Source organism: Gavia stellata, chromosome 11 (assembly GCF_030936135.1).
Source record: "Gavia stellata isolate bGavSte3 chromosome 11, bGavSte3.hap2, whole genome shotgun sequence".
In the NCBI taxonomy this organism is placed as follows: domain Eukaryota; kingdom Metazoa; phylum Chordata; class Aves; order Gaviiformes; family Gaviidae; genus Gavia; species Gavia stellata.
The window spans coordinates 10,766,878-10,788,095 of NC_082604.1; the positions used below are offsets into that span (position 1 = coordinate 10,766,878).

Sequence of the window (21,218 nt, forward strand, 5' to 3'; positions counted from 1 at the left end):
CAAAACAAGTTTGTGGAGCATCGACTAAATTTTTGGTGAACCAGCTACAAAGTGCCAAATGAAATGGAAAAAAAAGGATATCCGTCCATAACTGGGAACAGCAAGTATCAGCTGTTGTGCACACAGGAAAACATTCCCAGATATTTCCATTCCTGCTCATTGACACTTCCAGGATTTAATTAAGACATTCCAGTGCCCTTTGTATATCCTCAAGGGTCACACATGCTGGCTGGACTGGATAATGTAACAGCTATCCAAATTACTGAACCTTGGATTCAACTGTAGTATGCAAAAACATTGCTTAACAAAAGTAAAATGTTCTTGACACTAAGTGCTGTTCTGTGAATCATTTGGCCAATCTTGCTTCCTTAATTTACTTCTCTGTTCCACTGCCAGTGAGAAGAATTGATGCCAGCACAAATTGTTGCCAGATGCAGAATAATGGAGTAAACCTTTGGAAGAGGATCCCAAGGATAAGTATAAATGCACCGTGTCTTAACTTAATTAATGGAGAAAAGCACCACTATTTCATTTCTTTTTAACTGTAGAAAATCATCAACTCTCTTCTATCAGATTTTTGCCTCCAGCAGTTAGAGGGAATAAGGTCCACACCAACATGCCATGTCAAAAATCTTAAGTTATTAGGAAGAAAGCAGACTTAATTTCTGGCAGCCACCACTTACTTTACAAATCCTATTAAACTGCTGTCAGGAAAAGAAGAAAGAAAAAAAGATAAGATTTAATAAGTATTACAGTATTGGTGACACTATGATATTTCTTGGACTCAGCATTGCTTCCTTCTCCAGACTAACGGAGAGGACACTCAGTGAGTGATTTTTGCCATGCAACTGGGCTCTGCAATGTGATACTGAGCAAACCCAGGCTCTGCCCAGTGCAGGCTCTGACACCGAGCAAACCACTGCTCAGCACAGCAGGGTGTAGGGGCACTTACCAAGGCAGGGTTGGGGATGCTTGTAGTGTAAAAGGAAAATGAACCAGGTCTGTGCTGGAAGTATCTCACTCCAGGTCAGTGGTGCTGAGCACTGCCTCCTGGGAGGCTCAAGGACATGGCATGGTTGCCTCCTCCCTTCCAGCCACTCTGGTGTGGAGTCAGAAGGGCTTTACAGAGTGCTCCTGCCTACAACCACTCCTCCCCAGCATCAGTGCTCCCTGGGTACCGTATGTCCTACCCCTAGAACTGCTCCTTGTCAGTTTAGCAGCATATCCCAGCCTAAATAATACACCCAGGACAAAATTAAAGGCATGAAACCAGCTATCCACAATACAAAACAGGTAAGTATTTTTATCACTCCAACTTACACACAATACTCTATTTACGCAAAGCTCTTGTCACTACAAAAGCAATTTACATGTCCACTGAAAACAAGACAACCCTTCTTAGAAACAGGTATGTTTTAGGCACTCAGGGAAGAGTTAGATGGCTCTCTGCTGGTCAGACTGTACTGGTGTCTCCACCTCCCTGGCTCGTTAAAGCTGAAAAATTGCCAGAGCAGCAAGTATTATGTGTATTACGTCTGCAGTTAAGCAATCCCATGTTTTGCTAGATCCTTTCAGGCTGCTGGGTGCAGGTGGAACAAGAGTGCTCCTTGTCACAGCGAACATACTGAAGGCATTTGAGAATGACAACTGTCACATAAAAGAAAAGGAAAAGTAATAAAACACTTCTACAATCCAGGAGTTCAATATTTGTCTTCTATATTAAAGATTCCTTACTGCCGGTCACTTACTTATCAGAGAGATTTTAGTAAGAAAAATTTCACAGAACTAAAATCCTGAAGAGATTCTAAGGTTGTTAAAATTTAGGGGAAAACAAATTAACAGATTTCACTAAAGAAACTGAAACATTATTTCAGTATTTAAAGTGTTTTATGCTTCTACTGTTCTGACATTGTTAGCTGATAGTCCACAATCATTAAAATTCTTTAAGCATGGAACACCTACACAATGTTCATAATTTAACATTGAAAAAGCTACTTTTTAAGTAGAGGCTTAGGATTTGTGGAAAAATTGCTCACCTCCAGGGTTAGAGATTCAGTGAGAGATCTGCAGCTACTGTAAATCAGTGCAGTCTCACTACCTTCAGCTACCTCAACCTATGCCAGCTGAGAACCAAACCAGCAGTTGCACAAGCTGTTGAAGGATTCAAATATTAGGCTCTAAGTAAGTTTACGAGGGTGGAGAAGGTTTGAAGGAATAGCAGAGTGTAAAAGCTCATCTCTGAGAATGAAGTTTCCCCACATTTACAATATGTAGCTCAGGCACATATTTGCAAACTTTGGCAGTTCTGGCAGGGATACGAGAATGGAAGATGGATTTGACACACTGTAATTCTAACACATACCATAATTATACCTGTGAGAGTGTACAGATACCAGATCCCACCAACACCCGCAAGAAATCAGGGAGGAACCCTGAGTCATGCTTTTGAATGATGCTAACAAACTGAATGCCACATAAGCTAATTAAGAGTTTCAGTCACATGCACAATATTCAACTGTCAAGATTCTGGCTCACTGAATGTATACGTAAAAATCACACTGTGGCCATCTGTAACTGCTTTAAGCGGGGGGAAATTTCCACACAAAACAGGAGTGCGGTTAATGCCAGAATGAAATAACTGGAAAACACATTTCCAAACCCAGGGTTTTGCTATTTATCATAGCCAAACCATTTTTTCCCCCTGTAGTGCGATAGCCTCCTGTGGAAACTTCTATTTTCAAGCTATGAAAATAGAAATAGATTTTATAGGGCCAAATTATACTTTGACTTTACCAAAGGGAGTCCTGAGTAATGTTAATACATAAACAGATGTAAATGAGTGCAGAATTTGACCCAATGAACTAAATAAATTCCTTGTGCAACATCACTGATACCAACAAGTTCACACATGTGGTGTATTTGGTCAATGACTTTTAAATTACGTTATCTCATAATGTGATTTATAATGAGAAAGTTTAAGAGCTGATAAACACACCCAGGTATATTTTCTGTAATTAATTCTACAGATGGGAGAAAAGCTTTTTAATGGTATGGGCAGTGTGGCACTGAATTAGGATGCCGTTCAAAAATACCGATTGCTGGAACTAAGGGATGTCGACAAACCCCAGCTATGTCCTCTGCCCACGTGCAGGCCATCTGTGTAATGCACACACAATAAGTCTGCAAAATGTTGTACTCACTGTGCATTTGCTAACACCACAAGCATATATTCCCATTTATATCTGGGAAAGCACAGCCAGAAATATTGGCTAGATAAATGTATTAAGGAATGATTTGATCCTGTCCTAGGGAAAGCAAAACCATAGTATGATGCGGAGGTCTTTTCGATCTTATTTTCTAAGACTGTGGACTGCACATTGAAAAAGGAGCCTATAATTTCGGAGAGAATACCCAGTGAAACAAGTCATTGCCATCTCTGAAACTGACAAAGTACGGGACTACAGCCAAGGGCTTCCATTGACAAAGTCTCAAGGAAACAGACTGAGGAAGGCTCAGCCTCCTACGTATTCCCATAACCACTGTACTGAGCATCACACAAGCAAGCTCCTCTCAAACGGAGCTCTATTGCTCTTGTCCTGCCTTATGTCCTTTGCCACATTCCAGCCTGTTCCATGAACCATTCTGCATGGAATTCCAAACAGAAAATCTCAATTCATACTGTTGGGTGCAGCAGCAGCAACAGCTGTGCTCCACTTAGATGAGTAGTAGTTAAGTAGAGCAATCCATCTATAGAAAACACTTCTGCTCACATGGCTGTGGTGACTGGAAGCTGCTGCTATCATATACCATGTTACTAGAACTCAAAAAACTCACATGCAGGTTTAAATCTGGTGGAGCACTATTTATTAGTCAAGCTTGATCTAATGAAGATTTCTTCCTTGCTCCAAATCAATGTGGCCTGTTACTACAAAATAAATTTATGCAGTTATAATAATACGTCTGAGTTGATCAAGAAGTTTTCCACCTGGTATTTTAATGATAAAATATCTGAAGTAATATAGAACTGAAAGGAGAGGAGAATCTTCTGAGAAGCACTATTTTCTCAGTGCACCCTAGCTTAACAGGCATTTAAGGTGCTATCCACCTTACAGGGATAGAAGTAAAACTTCATTCATGTCTGTTAGACGTCCCTTAGGCAGAGGAAGCGCAGACCTGCAGCTACAATTCTGGGCCGAGGCACAGTGCTACCGCTTGAGCAGTACAGCTGCAGCACATGCACAGCCCTGCATCTGCGTACCAGTATAGTACAGCACAGCCCAAACCCTGCTTCTGCCTGCTCTCACCAAGAGGCAACTAGGGGTTGCCACTTGGAGAATCCTATGAAAGGGAAATGCACTTCCTTTAAATAAGAAGTAAACCTTTCCGTATTTTTTTTTTTCCAAGAAACACTCAGATAAGATATGCTGAAGATGTGGAAGGATATTTTAGCCTTCTCCACATGCATGAGTGACTAGCCAGACCCTGAACTACTTAAAATCGTCATGCCACCTAAAGATAGCTACAGCAATGACTGAGTAGCAGGACATATCACTGATGGTACTGCCACAGACCACAGGCAGGCAGGACAGAGTTAATAAAAAGCCTCAAGTCAGTCTGATGCCATACCTGCACCTCTTGCCATTGTATGGTCCATTACATGCTAAAAGTAGCTCTGTCATCCCAAGAGATACCCATCAATATAATTTTGATGAATGGTTCTTTGGCTACACAGAAGGAGTAAATATTGATTATCCTTGAGCTTGTGATGACAGATCAGAACACATTATCTGCCCTTCTCTTGAGTGCATACATACTTCTGTTCCTACTGGATATTGACAAAAACGTATCTCAATAAAAAATAAACGAACTCTTCAAATGGCCGTACCTTACTATGTGTTTTCTCCTTTGCCATCTAAGCACCATGTTCTAAAATCGTAAGTTTTCCCCTACACGCAGTAGGGGAAACTGTGCACTTCTGCTGCTCCATACTGCCACAGCAGAAGCACACAGCCATCCCTCACGGTGATGGGCAATGCCACAACGTGACTTTTTCACCTACCACTTGCTCCTCCTTCCTCCCTACAGCTTCAGGCAGCTCTCTACCTGCTCTGCCACGGTCAGAACAGAAGCCACAGAGAAGGAAGAATGCTTTGACTTGGCAATCAACAGCTTTCCTTTTTATAGGGAATATAAAATTTTATATTCCCTGCTCTATGCATGGCAGAAAGAAGGGAGAGCTGCCACAGGGACACACAGAACGGTTTCAGTCAGGGAGCGCTCTCATCCCAGAGCAGCAGTAAGCTGAGGAAATTACAGAAGACCGAGAAGGAAAAAACGGAGAGGACAGAGAAAGGGATTACATGGAAACCTGAAGGGAAAACAAAAAGAAGAAAGCCGTATCTGGTTTTGTGAGTTAATTTGGAACAGAGGTGCCTCAAGCTTGAGGGTGAGACCAGTAAGAAATTACCCAGAAGGAGAGAGGGTAAGAACAAAAATCCATTACTGCCTCTGCACCGTCCTGCAATAAAACCCAACTGACCTGCCAAACAAGAAAGTAACAGCTCTCTGTCACCTACTAACCACTAAAAATGCAAGAGTTCCTGAAGCATAATCCCCCAATATCACCCCCAAGGCACTGTTTTAGGGGCACCATAACCTCCAAATCCTTGGTTAGATTTTTCCTAAAACCTGACAGGCATCATAACAAGAACAGAGCTTCAAACTTGTGCACCTATATTCTGGGTGGCCATTGCAACTCTATTTCAGACCGTAATTATCTTTGTAGGAAATTCTTATGAGAACTGTGACTTTGAAATCTCTTTGGTAATTTTTAGCACCAAATCACTGGTGGAGCTCATGATAAATTGATGTTTTGTCAGCCACCTTTGCTACTTACTAGCAACTTCACTACATACCTGAAGGAAAGATTCCACCACAGTAACATTTAATGAGAAAATAACCAACGTTCAGCTGTGTGAAAAATAGGGTAATGAAATAATAAAGCTGCATGATCTTCTGGGGTCCTGGACCACGCAGAAAGCTTGGCTTAGCTTCAAGCAGAAAAAGTGGAAAAGAATAAAAGGATACAAGTCCAAGAGCAGAATAAGTTATAAGATGCTTATAAAATTATAAAAAGAATTAATACATACCTCACTGACCAAGCAAATGGCATACGGTATTTCCCGAGCTTGCTGCAGAACTGTTTATTGGATTTTAACACTTTCTGTGCACACTGCAAAAAAAAAAAAAAAATTATTTCATCAATATCATTATAATATCTGAAATGCAGCACAGAGTACATCCAAGTACTCCTCTGCTGAAAAGGTTAGTGTCCCTAAAATAATATAACCTGATACTGCCCATAACAGAAGGTTCTGGGTGGACAGCAAAGACATCACAGATGAATATGATGCTGCTGATGATTTAAACCACTTGACCATCCCTTCAGTCAGAACTGTGTTAGTTACAGTTATTATTGCAGTTTTCTGTAATATACCCAACGCAGTCGCACTGCCTGCTCTCAGAGAAAAACAGATGCCTACCCCAACTTTGCTCGTACGTGAAGCGCACTAACTCATAGTTTCTAAAAGACTGCTGAAAGAGAATTTCACTGTGCTAAGACATAACTAGCATAGGAATGCACCACGAATGGATTTGTATGTTGCAGACAAAATGGTGCTTCATTCTTTCAGTCAATTGAGCTTGGACATTTGCTTTCTTAGGTGTGGGCCTCCTGTGAGCTTGTCCTATTCAGCAACCACACACTGGTGAGATTTGTGAGCACAATTTGCAATGTCTTCAGCTTCCGATAGGCTGAAGCTGACGAAGAAGGAACTGATGTTCCTGTTACATTACCTTAAAAGAATCAGGATTCTTAATGTAAGGTTCAGCACTGCTGGCAATGTTTCCCGTAAGCACCTTTTCTATTTTTGCCACTAATACGATCTCAGAATGAGGATTACTTATGGAGAAAAGAGCCTGTGGATAAAAGAGAGAACAGTTAAAAAGTATATAGCGATACTGGTGAAATGAAATACTGCCAGTGCTCTCTGTTGATGGAAACAGTAACAAACCAAATTCAGAAAGGACTATTGAGGATTATTGTCTCTACATATTCAATACAGCCAGATGGAAAAGAAAATCTTTGTGCTAGTGCTGAAGTAAGCTTGTGCACATGCAGCACCTTGCAAACAGACTGACTCAAGTCAAGAAGCAATATGACCATGTTAGCATCACCTAACCTAACTGTTCGTCTTGGACAGTACTTAAACGCTGGCCTAAATCAGTCACACCTCAGGGGAATGACAGGGAGAAGAAAAGGTAATGTATGGGGTTTTGGGGCAAGGCTTACAGCAACAGCAAGAATGTGGAAGTACTTTGAGCTTAATGCAGCACCTACGTGTCACTTTAAGTTGCGATTCTGTTTGGCTGGCTTGGGAGAGGTCAGCAAATGAACCCAAAGAGCATAGGAAACCTTGGTGGTTTCTCTAAATAACAGACACTAACTTTTTTCATAGTTTTGATTGTAAATGGTTTTAAAGTCTATACAGGGAGCTCAAAAATCAAGCATCTATGTACAAGTACCACCGATACACAAAAAAAGAGTATTCTTGAAAACAAGAACCAGATAAATTCTCTGATGAAAATGAATACTGCTACTGAACTAAAATAAGTCACACGCGTCACTAAGTCATGGAAGTCACACGTGGAATACCTGTTTTGGGTATTTCAGCCATTCTTCTGGGAACCCCTTGACCTGTGGTTCTTCCATTTCATTTGAGTCTGTATTTTCAACAGTGCCATTTTCTAATGAAAATGAGGAACCTGAAATCATCTGTCTAACGAGCGTGTGGTTCAAATCCACATGAAAATCAGCAGAGATCTTCCTGCCATCCCTGACATCATACAGCGCCACGCTCACAAAGAAAGGCTCTACCTGGAGAAAATACCAGAAACATAATATAGTGGTAACTGAGAGCAAGGGGGTAAACTCTAAACTCTAGAGCAGCTAGAAAAAGTGAAAGCAAACAACTATTATTTACAAATGATGAGATTCATTAAAAATGCACGCCCACACACCCCTCCGCCAAAGTTAGTTTCCAACCATGTGATTTTAGAGGCTTTTAAAGGTAGTTTGTTAACAATGCGCCAGAACAGTAATTGACAGGTAACTTAGAAACTCACAGAATAAAAACCAAATGTATTTGTCACAGATAATTATTAGAGTAAATGAATAGAGCCCCAGAGAAACATGTTACAGGATTTTTAAAATGTAGATTCAGAATCATTATAAACGGAAGAAGAGTGAGGGTGGGCTTTCCAGGGATCATCAGAAATGCGGCACAAAGATGACAAATGTAAGTAGATGAGAAATGTTTACGGGTACAAACACAAATGCGTGGGTGTATTATTCTGTGGGAAACACATGTTCCATTTTGCTAGGAAACCAAAAGCATTCAAACCACTCTGACAGTACGCACTTATTCTATTGCATAGTACCAGGAAATTAAGTCTTATGACTCTAAGTAACCTCCAAAGAGCCTCCGTAATTCTGATGAAATAAAACAGTCTCAGAATAAGAATGACACCTTCTGAGCTGTCCAGAAATCAGGATCTTAAAACATTGGATATAAGGAACAATGCATGGCAGGTACAATATTCTATGCTTTTTCAGTCTCTGTAGTGAATTATCACATGCCATTGGTACAGTTATCATGACTTCATTTAAACAGTTATTCCACTCTGCCAAAAAAAAAAAGTATTGATTACATCATGCTAAATATGCACTCACTGTAGAGGTCATCTTCAAATGAAAAAAAACCCATAAAAAAAATAATCAATGCCTCATATGAAATGTATGAAAGGTGAGATGCCAGGACACTAATTTCTCCAAACCTTCCTGCTTCAGAGGAGAACTAACTATGGACTAGTTATGAACTGACAGCTACATCTCGCTTTTCCCTGCCCTTTTTTCTTAAAGTAAGAAAAAGCAAAATTTTCTGGCTTGTCCTGTTTTTAGCCTGGGCTTTTCCACTAGATGAAGCATCCAGTCCTTTCTATTTTGCCTTCTCTTCTGTAGTTTAATCTGCTTGGTTCATGGTCTCTCTCTGAAAAACAAAAAACCAGTTCACCAGCAACTGATCTTCAGTTGCCTCCCTAAATAGGTCCTGGCAGTTTAAACTTGTTCTTCTTACAGCAATTGTTAAGAATCCTCAAGGATTTTAACATTTTTAATTCCCCATTGAATGGTAGCTAAAAGTCTGCAATCTAAATCAGCTTCAAAATGCTTATTGGAAAGTTCATCAGTTTCATTATTCAATCCAAAGGGATGGGCAGGGGAGGAGGAGTGAATGCAGTATGTGTGCACAATACAGCTTTCCTTTTACCTTCTCCTTCCAAAGTAACAAGTGGACAGAAAGAGATAAAAGAAAAAAAAAAGAAAGAGAAAAATCACAGGGAAATAAGTAGAGCTTACATTGGTTAGAGGATCATTTTCATTTTCAGTAACACAGGCCTGGAGATTCAAACTGAGGGATTTGCACGTTATCAGGATCCTCTTCGCAGGCTTTTCTTCAAATGGCTTGATCACCAAGTTTGTCCCTGGAAACTCCTTTTTCTGAGGATTCAATGACTGAAATGAGTTGGGCGATTAGTTATACACGGGAAAAGCATGGCATTCCAAAATTAAATAAGCTTTTTAAAGGTCTTGACAATCACCGAAGCACCTGAAAACCTCAAAAAGTCACTGCTGATATCTTCATATTACCATAGTAAATGAGTGTTATTCCTAATTTATATATTAGGAAGCAAAGCAGAAAGATTCCCTGAGGACATATATAATGTCAGAGGCAGAATTAGGGATCCAAGTTAGGTTTCCTATGATTTTAGAACAGATTTTTTTTCTTGTTTACTTACTGCTTCTGAAACTTTAGCTTTTAATTTCCTCATATAGATTAAACAGCCTCACATTTTCAGACTATGATGACACATTGCACAATTAGATTTCAGACCTTCCCCCTCCTTTCCCCTTACTTATACACCACACCACTATTTCAATTTGCTTAATATTTTTAATAATGGTGCTACAGTTGATTGACAACAGGTTCAAGTTTGAATATATACTGATCCTGATTTTACTTAAGTCTTCCTTTTAACTAAAATAGTTTCCATTTAAATCCCCAGGAAATGTATATTCAGTGCAAGGAATAACATTCTTTGAATCATGAACTCTGACACTAAATTATAAGCAAGTGGAAGATAAAAAGAAAAGCAACCTGCACTACCTACACTTCCAGCTAAACTTTTTTTCACATAGCCCTTTGTACCTCCAACTGTACCTTCCCACTGCTGTTTATATCCATTCATACTTTTGTAGTCAAATTCAGTGTAATGAATAACAATAAAACCACTGTTCTTGTAATATTTCCAGTCCAAGAGAAGGTTCTGCTCCTGTAATATTTTCAGTCTGCTTTTATGATTCAAAGCTTAGCTAGACTGGACTAGATGACCTCCAAAGGTCACTTCCATCCTCAACCATTCTGTGATCAGATATGAGTAGAGTCTATACAGAAGTCTCTCCGGACTAGAGATAGCTCCCCTCACCCTTCAAAGCTGAAGTCTTGGGTACACCCAGTTGCTTGCTGGACTCCAAACCACTCTGGTGGCTTAGCTAACCCAGTTAGCTCAGACCACCTGTATTTTAAAACTTCTAAGAACTTGGAAAAAAAAAATTTCACTTACTGCTATATCAGGATCCAAAGAGAAAAGATTTAGTCGCTCTGTATTTCGAGAGGCTTTCACTGTTTCTTCTGTTTCTGTGATGTACTGTGGTGACAGATAATAAATTAGTTTTCTGCACAAGAACAGAAATCCATAGAGTTGCTAGACTTCTAAATGAATGATCAATGTTTCACTTGTAACAACACTTCTCATTTCTGCAGTAGTTATCCCAAAGCACCTTCAAGCACTCTTTGAAGGTTGTATGCTGTGAGGCAGGGATTTTCAGGCCATGATATACTTCTAAGGAACCCCAAAATAGATCAATTAAGTAATTCAAGTTCATGTATGTTACTAAAGAATCCATTGTGTAAGATGTCAGAATGGTGGATCACTGCACTAAAATCACTTTATGGATTCCCAAATCGAAAAAACCCCCACACCCAGCCCCACAAAAAACCACTTGTGTCAGGGGGAGGGCAGAGAGGGGAGCAGGGAAGTGCAGCTCAGCCTTACAGGTGGGCAGACACACAGACTGCAGTGTGTCACCCAAAGGTAAGGCTGCAAGTCCTCTCCCCATCCATCCTTCTTACCACAAGGCAGGATCAGTCATGCCCATTTTATTTCTGATGGACACGTGCCTAAGTTAATAACAAGCTCTCTGACAAAACCAACTCAACAACTTCCTGAAGCCACCTGGTGCTTTCCTAACCTGCCTTTTAAAAGTTTATCCTTATGTCTAACTTTGATAATTTTTTCCCCACTATTTAAGCCCATTCATCCAACATGTGAAGTACGCCCTACACGTTCCCTTCCTCTTACAGATCCCTCATGGTATCTTTGAAACCTTTTTTCTCAGTCTAAACATGCTCAATTCTTTCAGTCTTTCTTTGCACTTTGAAAAATAAAGAGAAGTGAGGAAAAACAATATCTGAACTATTAATGGAGTTCACAACTTTCATGGTTGCCCAAGACTGAGTACAAACCTTTGCTGACATAGTACAGGCTATGGTCTTGTTCAGGTCCCATCCAACGTTTTGTGTTTTTCACAATAGTGTGACATCGCTGACACATATTAAGCAACAAGCAGAAGCAGCACAGCAAAACCAAGAGCTCTACGTTTACTTCCTAACATGACCCACCCACAGGCTGACTTGCAGAACCAGGTCCTGATATGTCCCTGGTGTACTGGTTTAGGTAGAGATGGGATCAGGAGATCTACCTGCCATGGACTAGGGACAGGCCACAGATGACTGCTGCAGCCAGGCCTATAGAACAAGGTGGGGGGAACAGGAATTAACCATATAAGGGGCAATACAGGCATTGCACAACGTGCAGACCATCTATTTTAGCTTTGCAGGCCACCAGTGGTCTTTGAGATATCTTTAAGATACCTTTGAGATATCTTTAAGATACCTTTGAGATATCTGCATTAACTAAACCATTACAAAAGTATCTATCCACAGACAAGATGATCAGATACTCTGTTGTCCTTAATACATAAACTCAGTTACGTTTTACCTGGTTGGTTGTTTGTTTTGTTTTTATTTTGGGTTTGTTGTTCGTTTTTTTTTTTTTTAAATTCTAGGTTACCATTTCAAATATATGAATACAGCCTACAGTAAAATGTAGACCAAATTCTGTCCTCATTTGCATATACAGCTTTCAGTTCAAATCTGCGGGTGCAACATCCTCAAATAGCATTTGGCTGTGTAGATAGACAGTATCTATAGTAGCTCACTGACTGAAGATTACGAACAGATCATACATTCACTTAAGGAAAAGCAGTGAAATATTTCCAATCTAGCTTTTAATCAAAAAGCTTCTTAGCACCTTCTACTATTCCTCATCCGCATGAAGCAGTTTATGAGATTCAGAGGACAAAACGCCTCCCCTGATACTACATGAATCTTTCAATGAAATTACAGACAGCGATGAGCAGTTCACAGCTCATTTCCTTGCAAGTCATACAGGAAATCTTGGTTCTCCAAGGGCAAAACTCTTCTGAAATGCAGTTAAAAAGAGTAAATATTTCACAGATAACTGCAGGGACCAGACCCTTACTGACTTCACAGGTCTAAATCAAACGACTCTAGGGAGCACCTACTTTCTTTACATCCAATGGAACTTTTCTCATTTAAACGAAGCCATCAGCTCTTCAGAAAGTTATTCCTGTCATTTGTCATGGCTCTAACAATCACAATGGGTTGTGCTATATTTTCAAACCTTTCACAATATTAATGATCATCTATTGGCAGGCGTTTTTCACCTAGGTAGCACTTTCCACTAAGCTTGTAAAGATAAATATAACATCCATTACTTTTGCAAAGTCTGGGTGCAAGGTGTTCTCTGAAGAATCAGTCTCTTCTTGAGAGCAATCATAATTCACTGAAACTTCTGCAGGATCTTGAAAAGAAGAAAAAAATATGAAAAAGTTTTTATTATACTTGCTATTACCATTAGGCTTAAAAAAAAAAAAAAAAAAGAAAATCTATCCCCATGCTATTTCTTTTTATTCCGTTTAGTATCATCAGGCTAACAAATGGAAAAGATACTAAAGATACTCCACGCTCCTCAACCTCATCTCCCACAGGTGCTTACTGTAACTTAGTCTATCTTTAAGCTTTCAAACAAGAGGCCTGACTCCACTCAGTGAAATGTCTGACACATTCATCCATGACAAACATTCATACCCACAACAAAGACATCTTCCTTTGCTCTCTTGGTCCCTTCTGAGGCAACACCGAGGGTTTATGTCAACCGAAAGATTTTGGACTCCCAGTACAGGGAGTCTTCACTTCAGTGGGCAGGCAGGATCTTACCCGCTCTTTGGGAAGGGGAGGGATGCAGTCTGGACTCCGTAAGCTGCAAAATCTATGGATCCAGAGAACAGCACTATACAGCAACCCCTTTGCCGTACTTAGTTCACCAGGGACCGTTCTGCTTTCACTAGGTATTTCAGCCCAATGTGAAATAAGTCATTATAGCCATTTAGGGCTCTTCTGCCAAGAAAGCATCATGCCTTTTGACAAGTTAACTCCATAGCACATTCCTGTTGCTTGTTATCAGGGTTTTTAACAGTAGAGACTTCTGTTTTCTGTTAGCCTTATGTCTTTGACCTTTTATGCACATATTTCTTCCTGTTTCATTAATATCCCCTTATGGGTGGGATTTTCAAAAGTACTTCTCTGATTCTGAAGTGCAAGTCTCTTGTGCCTCCAAATTATAAAAAGATCTTTGGCTATATGAAGAGTAACCTGGCCCTCCAAAATTGGAATTTATTATAAACACCAGGCTAAAGCCTTCAATTAGCTCTGAACTTCCCCAAGATTCAGATGCATGTGGATTCAAAGCTTTCATTCAGCTCAGAGCACAAGCAGTTCAAATCTGTATTAAGGTTTCAAGTGTTTTCAGTCTTAGAATTTCAGCTGGGGTTCATCCAAACTGAACGTGGATTTATTATGTGGAGGAATGAGTTACTGCCACACAAAGCGTGCAGTATAACAGAGCATCCAATTCTTTCTTCCACAGTGAAGGCATATTAATACGCAAACTCACAAAAGCAAGAAATGAAAAGTCAATAAGCTTCCAGGGAAAGAGCAACATACCACAGCTGGGATTTTTTTTTTTAATTATTAGCGCCAGATTTTTAAAGAAAACAAAATGCTGGAAAAAGAACTGATCTTACTGATCAGCAAAAACTCTTTAAAACCTTCAGACTCCCAAGACAGTAAAATACAAAGTACTAGCAAGATCATTGACAGAAAGGACTATATTTAAAAAAGAGCTGCATATGCAAAGCAGAGCCACGTTGCTGCTGCTGACTTTGTGGGGAGCAGCTTTACCTCCCCCACAGCCTTTTGAAAATGATCTGTGGGGAGTCAGCTGACGTTGTTCAGGGATTGCCAAAAGACCGGTGCTGCTTCGTCAGAAATCAATAGATGCAGAATACATTACAGACTCAGGCAGTTAAAATGATTCAATAGCGGTATCTGAAGGTTCAATTTTTTGCATTTGATTATTAAAAACAACAAAACAACAACGCAAGAGACTATTCATTCTTACCAAGTTTCAGATCAGTCAGATCTGCACTTTTCCTCTCCTGAATGGTTCCCTCTGGATTTATTTGCAGGATTTTGTTGAGAGTGAAAATCCAGTCATCCATATCCTGCTCATTTTCAGCTGCCAGCACAAAGTATGTGAGGTCATTCATTTTCAACTCAAAGGCATGTTTCCTAAGCCTGTTATTCTGTTGGAACAAAAGGAAAAGAAAAATAAACACTAGAACTAATTATAAAAAGGTACTGAAAGAGGTATCCATAAGATGGACTTGTATATGGCCACTCCTTAAAAACAACATTCAAGCAAAATTCAGTGGCTTTAAATAAAATCCAAATCGTGTGACATTAATGCAAATTTATGTCAATTTATTGTTGGGTCTTTGTGCATCTAAGATCTTCTATGGCCAAATATACATCTTTTATTTAGCCATAGAAATCTAAGACTATGGACAGTAACACTTGAACTACAGTAGGGAATACCTCCCAAAGAAGTACAGCACTGCTACATGAGTCGTAGTTGTCTGGAGAGAACACCTCTAAAGCCCAAGTCTCCTACACCTTATCAGCACACCAGACATTCAAAAAGATACTAAGTAGTGCTAAGCCACATGAATATTTGCTCAGTGGGAACAGGACTGAGTTCACCAAATTTAAACTAGCAAGCAAGCAAAGTCAGCACATGGTCAAAGACTATTCCATCCCTGACTGCTGAGGTTGGACCTGAATAGGTCAAAGCTAATTGTGAACAATTTATAAAATCTTCTGTTTTGAGATATTTACAGATGCTGCTAACAAGCTACATAAAGGTAACAATTTCTGAGCATCTAACAAAGTTAGAAACATTGTGGTTAGGATGAGAACATTTGTACATAATTTTATTTTTTTGTCTGTTTTTCTTAAAGAGCTTCTGGATGATTGGAGTCTAAACTTGGAATAGAGATTAACCAGCAAATCTCTCCAGAAGATTGCAACAGGACAAATTCCTCCACGTGAAAAGATTACAATGAGTACTTCCCACTGCCGCCTTTGTGTTAGAAGGATTTTAAAAACAACTAAGGCAATTTCAACAATTCTTTGCAGGAGGCAAAAGGTGAGTTATAGTGCTGTTCAGTCATTGCAGTGCTATCCATTTCAAGTATAGAATAAGAACCAACGCCCAGTATACTGGCAACAGATTGAGTTCTGAGATCTGTTCTGTATCACCAGGTTTTACCTGCAGTAAATGGTTAATCCATCAATTTCTGTCATAAGAATTAACAGGTGCTTAGTTACTGTAACAGTTCAGTAAAATTAAACGAAGTGATGTGATCTAATATAATGTGCTTCATTCTTCAAATTTATCAAACTAGTGAGGCTTTTATGTCTTAGTCTTATGGAAGCAGTCACATCAGTTGTCTCTCCTCCTTGCTTAAATCTGAAAGAACACTGACGTGTCCTACCCCCTGTTACTTCAAACTTTTACAACCTACTACACACATCAGTGCCACCATTTTCTTCTCAGTATTCCAGAAAATTGCCATCACTTTGTTGACGCATCTAACCTTGGAGTGATGCTGACAACTGAAAAACAATTCACCCACCCATAACTGGCCATTTCACTCAATTTTATTGTTCTTCATTAACAGTCTCAAATAACATGACAATGGTATCCTGTAATTCTACATACTATAACTATTTCTCAGTACAGTCCTATACCAACAAGTTACTAAGAATAGCTTCTAAGCCAGATGGTGAGATGATCGTGGCATTTTTATTTAAGAGGAACAGAGGCAAATATCTGATATTCGTAACCAGAGGAGGAGACCAAGAACCCAAGACACTGAGAGTAAAGTTCCATGAACATGTTTTTCCCAGCAGCAGAGATGATTTAGAAGTTTCTTACCCAATCTGTTGTTAATCACTTGCTCCAGTCCTTATATTACATGTCATGACCTAGCTCAGGAATCAGTTAAGACTGAACAACTTCTTCTGGAGCTACTTGGGTCTCAGAGTCAGTCAAATCTTGGCTTTTCAAACTGACTTGGGATTGTCTGTGTGTACGTGCGTGCGTGCATGTGTGTTATTTTTTCGTTCTGCTACTGGAAATTCTCTTGGTAGGAAATAGTTTTCCTCTCAAGTACTTTATTGAGGTGAATATTCTTTCAGGGATATAAATTTTAGTTCAACTAACATAGGGTAAGAATAGGGCTGGGTTTCATAGCAATTGGGTTTTGGGTGTCCAATATTTTTCTTGACTCTGAAATCACTCTAATCCTCCAATCACCGCATACATTCAAATTAACGTAAAACAAGGACTAAAATTTCACTGAAACCTGTTTTTACTGATGAGGGCTTGACCAAGAGCTAGAAGTTGAACAAAACTATGCCAAGAATCTTAGCTAGTGGCCATTCAAAACTTTTAAAGATAGATTATTTGTGTAAGTGGACTATGTATACCAATTTATGCACAATCTATAAAGAAAAATGCTATGCTTCAATTTATCTTCAGAAAGTACAAAGAGCATTAAAATGAATGCATTTCTTGTCTATATTATATATACTTCCTCTTACAGACATGGCCAAGATCTTTAAATCAGGTACTGTAACACTATTAGACATTATCTAATAGAGCAATACATCACGCATGCTCAATCTTAAGAACATTAGGGCAGGAAAACTTCAATATCGACTTTTCCATCTGCACTTCAGACTTCTGGCAAGCAGATGAGATCTACAGGAAAGTCTCTGTTTCAAATCTAAAGCCAACTATTTTCTTCCTGATCAGTTAACAGGAAAAAAACCCAGTACCATTTCTCAGTTTGCTTCTCTATGAGTCCTTCCATATGGTATGTGGACCTTGAGGTTGACTTGTAATTTTCAGCACTTAATTTCAAGTTTGAAATTTCTTCCAGAAGGAAATAATACAAGATTCAAAAAGAAACTATGTATGAGCTATAAATGAAACATCAGGATAAGTCTAATGCCTGCAGGGTCATTCTTCCAAAATAACAGAATTGTTTTGGAAGTATTTTGTATTTTATCTGGAGATGATTTCTCCAGGATGTTTACTACAATTTAGATATTCAACCTCTATCAAGCAGGAACTCAAAGTTATTCATAGAGAGTTAAATGATTTATAGTGGTATTAAAACTCATTTCACATCACAGTTTTCCTCTAAATCTCCAGTTTTACCCAACTCTTTCTCCAAATTCTACGGTCTCCCTGTTTATGGCAACTCTGAGCCAGGTTTTATTTTTCAGCCCTATGATTCTAAGTTCACCACAGACTTTGATAGCTGATGATACTTGCCCTATCAGCCCCTTGGCTAAGACTCTCGCTTCTTGCTAGTGAAGACATCTCATAAATTTGTGCATCCCATTCTATATGTCAATCAAAGAACAATCACAAAAACTAGCGTCTGGGGGTAGGCGAGAGGTGAACATACAGTTCAAACAGTTTGGGACAATTTGCAAGAACACTGTAGATTTAGAATGCAGCTGTCAAAGTTCAGGAGGAGGATTTCAAAGGTTTCTTGAGCTTTTTTGTCAGAGGTTAGTCAAAAAGGTGTCATCAGAAACAACACAGCATAACAGGCACCCTCTGGGATAGCATTAAAATCTGTACCTAAAACCACACTATGGGGACGTTCAGGGCTTTACTAGAATTTTGGCTGAGGCCCATCTTAAACAGAAGCACACACTGCCAGCAAGCAGGAGCAAGCAGTAATTTCCAAACAGGATTTCTGTGTAAGAACCTCCTCTATGGCTTCTGCCACACTTCCAAGCTACCTGTTAGGGTCATTCAAGCCAATGGACTGACACGGACAAGCATCATTTTCCTTCTACATATTTATCTCCATCCTGTCCTACACTTGTTTGAAAAAAGAAACACCCTTTTGAACTACACAGGGGAAATGGTCATTCCCTACAGAGCTGGGTGCTTTCTTAGGTGCAGGAATGAAGTTCTGCAAGGGGCTGTCAGCAAATATTTGTTCCCAGAGTGAATTACTCACTGATTATTTTTCTTCCTCCAAAGTGCCTGTTTAGGGGTGAAGAAGAGACTTCCCAACCAACAAAAGCTTGTGTTTATCAGGTGTCTTCCCTTGCATTACCTGAAAGGTTTCTTTCAAAGCAAACCTCAAATCAGTCTGCACTAGCACTGCTACAAATCTTTACTGGTTAAGTAGTAAAGAATAAAGTATAGCTAAATTAAAAGGAATTTTGTTATTTGGTGACACATGGTGCTAGATCAACCACAGTAACATACTATTGAAGATAACATCTTGTTTAGAATGGAAAAAAGAAAAAAAAAAAGAATAAAGAGAAATACATGGATAGAATTAAAGGAAAGGCAGAACAAGAGGGGGAAAAAACCTAAGCACTCAATCTTAGGGGGAACAAATAAAAAAGGTGGTGTCAGACACTTCTGGCTATTTTTTTTTTCCAAGTCACAATAAACAATAAGGCTCTGTCCTACCTACTGCCATTAAGACTCTATCACCTCAAAGTGATGATCTTCAAGGAAGCTCAGGATACAGGATTAATTTACCACTTACCCAACCGTGGATGCTTTGTAACCTGAGTCTCTTTAACGCACAACAAGCAAACATGCTCTTAGTAAGCATGAGGTAAAATCTGGCAGCTAAGAAAATAATTTCAGTGAAAAGAAACATTTTATGGTATTCTTTCTCGTGTGCCATGGGCAAAGAGCAGATACATGATCTACTAGCATAATTCAACTGTGGTTTTTGTAATCTGTCAGTCTGAGCACTTGCATCAATCTAAAGAGCAAAACTAATGGTGTTTTCATTTCATGAATCTGCTAATGAGACCACTGTTCCATTAATGTATGTGTTCTTCTACTTGCCTTCTTAAATTTATCTGACACCCAAACAAAACAATACAATAAATTGGAACTTACCTGTACGACTCCTGTACAAGAATCCAAGAAAATACATCCCTTTGGCTCCTTTGATATTTTTTCATCTTTGTAAAAATTCATAATATATGAGTTATCCGACAACTGTGTCAGCTGGAAGTAGCGCTTTTTGAATGACTGAAGTGGGGGGAAAAAACAACCACAATTGTTGTACTGCAAATTATTTTCACCTATACTTTATTCACAGGGTTTAAATAATAGGCAACTCCTAACTGCTCTTCAATTGCACTATTTTGCAGACAACTGCAATTTTACTTTACTATTATTTAAAGCAATGTAATCAAACCTGAGAAATAAACAGCTAAATGACAATGGCAAACAAGTGTACCTCTGGGGGGCATATAAATCCAAATGCAATAAAGAATAATGCTGTCCCCTTACCCGAACAGTAATGCTATTGTTTACAGTGCTGTTGAAATTCCCTTTATAAAGCCATCCAGACTTGTAAACTCCTGCTGCTAATCCTCCTCCTCCTCCACCACCACCACCTTTTGAAGATGAGTGGGATGTTGTATCCTGCATGGAAGACATGATTAATATTGCATGGACTTGCTTTTTGAATTCTAGGACGAAAGAAAACTGTAATGTGTGAATATCTGCTTGACAACAAATAATCATCCTTTTGTTCCTTTTAAAATAAGACGTTATTAACATGCCTGCTGTGCACGTGATGACATAAGAAACAAAGCTGTTCCACTAACTCCAAGTTATTTAAACTATGAAATATTTTATAGGAAATAACAAGCCTCCATTATAATTCTTTATTTGGTATTAAAGCAATAAATAACTCTTCCCCAGGGGGAAAAAAACCCACCAAAAACCAGAATACATACTTCATCCTTATCCACATCTTCATGATCGATTTCAAAGGAATGTGATGGCAGTTTCTCTGGTCTACATTCATTTCTGGGAGGGGAGGAAAAATGTCTTTAATTTTTATTATTTCTTTTTAAATAATCGTGTACCTGCTATTTCAGGGATGCAACCATCCCGAGCCCCCATGGCATCTTCAGTACACTTACTGCTGTAAGTGTACTATTACCTCCTTTAAAAATCACTGCAGATTCAAAACACCGCTTTTTTCTAAAGACCCATATATCTTTATTTTTCAACACCATGAAGTTGCAACAGTTGTATACAAATGATGAAATACCACCTCTTGTTCCCTTCACTGCTCTTCCACAACAGGCAACAAAACCCAAACAATTTTCAGAGAGATATCCCATTTAAGGCTGTCAACTGAAGGAGAATGAACACTTTAATAGCTTTTTCTAACCAAGAAGAACATTAGAACATTCAGCTTAAAGCTTCTACATTTTTTCAATATTTCAAGATATTTTTTATTATTCAATATGAAGAGCACAGCCTTAAGGTAATTTTTAAATATACACAGATGTATTTTTGATGTGGTGCCATTTAAGATCTTCATATTGTGGACTTAATACCAAAACTGAGTATGAAAAAGGAAAGCACTTAAGCACTTGCTTAATTTTAAGCACATAAGTAATTGTACTTAGGCCCAG

The 21,218-nt window shown here is 39.0% G+C and overlaps 1 protein-coding gene across 1 annotated transcript in view; it reads right to left on the reverse strand.

The window, feature by feature from the left end:
• DOCK10 (dedicator of cytokinesis 10) overlaps positions 1 to 21,218 on the reverse strand; it is a 136,121-nt gene that overhangs the window by 60,107 nt on the left and 54,796 nt on the right. The window contains exons 5-14 of the mRNA XM_059822685.1: positions 20,529 to 20,601; positions 20,077 to 20,211; positions 19,678 to 19,812; positions 14,782 to 14,965; positions 13,037 to 13,122; positions 10,741 to 10,824; positions 9,476 to 9,631; positions 7,715 to 7,936; positions 6,856 to 6,978; positions 6,150 to 6,232 (exon numbers count right to left, since the gene is read on the reverse strand). Of these exons, the coding sequence (XP_059678668.1) occupies positions 6,150 to 6,232; positions 6,856 to 6,978; positions 7,715 to 7,936; positions 9,476 to 9,631; positions 10,741 to 10,824; positions 13,037 to 13,122; positions 14,782 to 14,965; positions 19,678 to 19,812; positions 20,077 to 20,211; positions 20,529 to 20,601 (1,281 nt within the window). The remainder of the gene's footprint in view (positions 1 to 6,149; positions 6,233 to 6,855; positions 6,979 to 7,714; positions 7,937 to 9,475; positions 9,632 to 10,740; positions 10,825 to 13,036; positions 13,123 to 14,781; positions 14,966 to 19,677; positions 19,813 to 20,076; positions 20,212 to 20,528; positions 20,602 to 21,218) is intronic.